Source organism: Triticum dicoccoides, chromosome 1A (genome assembly GCF_002162155.2).
Source record: "Triticum dicoccoides isolate Atlit2015 ecotype Zavitan chromosome 1A, WEW_v2.0, whole genome shotgun sequence".
NCBI lineage: Eukaryota > Viridiplantae > Streptophyta > Magnoliopsida > Poales > Poaceae > Triticum > Triticum dicoccoides.
Window position 1 is genome coordinate 270,528,460 of NC_041380.1, and position 3,396 is coordinate 270,531,855.

At 54.3% G+C, this 3,396-nt stretch overlaps 1 protein-coding gene across 1 annotated transcript; it reads left to right on the forward strand.

The window, feature by feature from the left end:
- The first annotated feature begins 1,984 nt into the window (after positions 1-1,984).
- Positions 1,985-2,866, forward strand: LOC119268478. Its single transcript, XM_037550134.1, has 3 exons — positions 1,985-2,119; positions 2,215-2,326; positions 2,430-2,866. The coding sequence occupies exons 1-3, from the start codon at positions 2,011-2,013 to the stop codon at positions 2,695-2,697; spliced, it is 489 nt and encodes a 162-aa protein (XP_037406031.1). The 5' UTR covers positions 1,985-2,010; the 3' UTR covers positions 2,698-2,866.
- Positions 2,867-3,396: the final 530 nt, after the last annotated feature.

Here is a 3,396-nt window from a genome sequence, read left to right on the forward strand (position 1 = left end):
CTCGGTCTCTCGAAGGTGCTCATAAAAATAAAATATGTGTGTGCATTTATAGAGGTGAGTATATGCACATATATATAAGCGCTTGCGTCTGTACTGTGTTAAAAAAAACAGAACATCGCTGGAACCATGGCAGGCGTATACAACAACAACATGGGATATTTGAACGTGTGCACCAGCATGCCATTCAGTGCTTCTTGTGGCCATTTGATATAATATACTTTTTCTACCCCAAAATAAATATCTCAAATTTAAATACAATTTTATACTAGAGTTAGTATAAAACTGAAATATTTATTTTAAAATGAAGAGAGTACTTCTATTATACATAACTACAAATCACTGGTCGTCAGTCTAATCGTTCCCGGTACGTACAGGCCATCAGAACACGGAGCATCCTTCATGACACGCCACCGTCCATCCATGTTGCATGTACGCAAAAGCACACTATCCAATATGGCAAGCACCTCGACAGGCCGCTCGCGTCGCTCCCAGGGGGCGGCACGGGCGAAACCTAGCCGCCGCCCCCGTTTTCCCCGCCTCCACCTCAGCTCCCCTCGCCGCCGCCAGGTGAATCTGACGGGCAAAGCCCGCTCGGCGTTCGGCGGCGGCGGGGACTTCTCCTCGTGAGACGCGTAGCGGCGGCCCTGGACGACGCGAGGCGACTGGCAGCGGCGGCTGCGTCTCGCCGGCGCAGGCAACCCGGGGCGGCGGCCCCGGGCATGGTGGCGGCGTCGTTCTCTTCTCTTCTCCCTGCCTGTGGGTCGTGTGGGGCGGTGCTGGGCCGGCCTCCGCGGATCTGGTGCCAGGAGGCTGGATCCGTCGATGGGGCTGCCCAGGCGTGTGGCTCCGGCGGCTGCACGTCCAGCTGGATGAGCTGTGGTGGTGGCGGTGTGCTGCAGCTCCTGGATGGCGGCGCGGCGGCGGTGCGTAGGTGGATGTGTTGCGACGGTCGTGGGGAGCGGTCCCTGGCCGCCGCGGCGGTGTATGCTCTGCCAGCTCCGGCTGTGCGAGCAGTGGAGATGTGGTCATGGTTGTTGGCGGCGGCTCCGGGCCGGTGTCGTGTGGCATGGCCGCTGGTGCTTCCGGTGAGGGTGGTGGCTCCTTGGATGTGTAAGGGCTGCGGCGCGGTGGGTTGTCCTCGCGGCAGTACGGTGATGGTGGTTGTCCTGGGGCTCTGGACGAAAGTTTCTGCCTGACTCGATCGATGCCGGCGACGGAGGCGCTCTGTTGCGCCGTTTCCATCTTGATGGCGTCGTCGAGGAGCCCCGACCCGTCTCCAACCAAAGGAACCTCGTCTTTCGGGTGAAAACCCAGATTTAGTTTGCTAGATCAGATGGCGGTGGTGTCTTCTTGGACGTCGTTTATCCTTCTTGGAGGCGCCATCTTTGAAGACGAGGTTCGGTTGGCGTTTGTGCCTTTTGTGCTTCTGGTGGTATGCCGAGACGGTGGATGCCGGAGCGGCGGCTCCGGACGGTGGATGTATGCCGAGGCAGCGGCCTCGGACGGTCATGCAGCGGCGGTCCTATGGGGTGGGTCAGCTGCTTTGCTTGGCATGGGTGGCGACCTGGTGCTGCGAGGGTGGCCAGTTCGTCGGCTCGGTTGACGCGATCTGTGGGGTCGGTCTGGCTGGAAGTTGGGGCGGCGGCCCCGGATGTTTGGTATAGCGTTCGTGGTCTGCGGGCGGTTGTCTCGTGTAGCAAGGGCTACGAGGCGCCTGAATCGTGCGGCGTTGTGGCTCGCTTGCGGGCAGGGGATGTCAGAGCGGCGGCTCCGGAGTCGGGTGTGTGTTGGTTGCAATGTTGCCTTGGGTCGTGTGGTCGGCAAGGGTTCGTTGCATGTGCGGTTTTTCAGTGTGATTTTCCTCATATACTGGGCTACTCTGTTAGGTTTTCGATTCGGTTTTTTTTATAAACTGGATCAACTCTCTTTTTCTATAATGCAAAGCCAGAGCACCTGACCCTCTGACGAGGTTCCGTCAAAAAAACATATGGCAAGCATCAACACGTGTCGATGGATGCCTCGAGGGACACGAGGCTTCCCGCTCATTGCATGTCCAACCTTTGCCTTTCACGGGAGAGAGATGCCATCGCCACGCCGATGCCGCGTTGGTCTTTTGACTGTAAGTGTGTAGTGTAGGGTGGCAACGGGAAAAGATGTCCAAAATGTGATTTTGCCATGGGCTAATTGTTGTGTAAAGTGAATTTTCCTCGTCAGCCGTGCGTGGTGGCGGGCCGGGCATCCATGGAGACGCGTCGTCGGCGTCGGAGCGCCGTCCATGCCGTGAGTTTATAAAACGGCTGCCGAGGAGCTTCATTTTGTGCAAACGGTGCGTTCATCTTAGATCAGAAGCTACCTAATCATCCAAGAAGAGCTGTGTACAGCTGCAGAAGAGCAGTAGAGCCAGACGTGTTTATTTAATCAACTGTCAGGTACCCGTCCGCATCAACTCGTCAAGGACCAACGGAGTCTCTAGGAGGATTGTTGCGCATGATGAGGAGCATTGGCTGCCGGAAGAGGATGGACGGGAAGAGCGGCGGCGGGTCGTGGCGGCAGGCGCCGGCGCCGGTGAGGCAGCTGTTCCGAAGGGTGAGACGCGCCATGCTGCGGCCAAAACACCGGGCCGTGAGCTTCGAGTATGACCTCAAGAGCTACTTCCAGAACTTCGACGATGGCCTCGTCCCCGCCCACCGCCTCTAGCAACACCGGCAGGAAATACTATTGTTTTCTTCTTTTCAGTTTTATTACTACTTACGGCCCGGCCGGACCACGGCTCGTGGCCCGAGAGTACTCTATTAGTATTAGCCGGTACTGTTTGTACAAAGGATGATTCTTGTCTAAAACTAGCAATGAAATGATAGTGTATCTATGTGGTTCTATTTGATAGTGTCATTAACTCTAGTGTTATTCCTAGTTCAAAACATGTTTGGAAAGTTAAGGTTCCTTTAAAAATCAAACTGTTTATGTGGTTTGTACATAAACAAGTCGTTCTAACAAAAGATAATTTGATTAAGCGCAACTGGACAAATTCTACTAGATGTAATTTCTGTGATCGGGATGAAACTATCCAGCATCTTTTCTTTGATTGCCCGTTGGCGAGAGTGTTGTGGCGCTCGGTACAAATTGCCTTTAACATTACTCCTCCGAATTCGGTCAGGTCGTTATTTGGAACGTGGCTTGTTGGTATAGAGGCCGAAACAGCTAGACAAATTCGAGTAGGAGCATGTGCGTTGTTATGGGCAATTTGGAACTGCAGAAATGATTTGGCTTTTAACAGAATAACAACTATTCATTTTTTGCAGGTTTTATTCCGGGCTACTGCGCTAATCCGTATGTGGTCCTTACTCACTCCGACGGAGGCCAATGAGCGTTTGGTTACTGGATCTGTCCGGTAGGAGA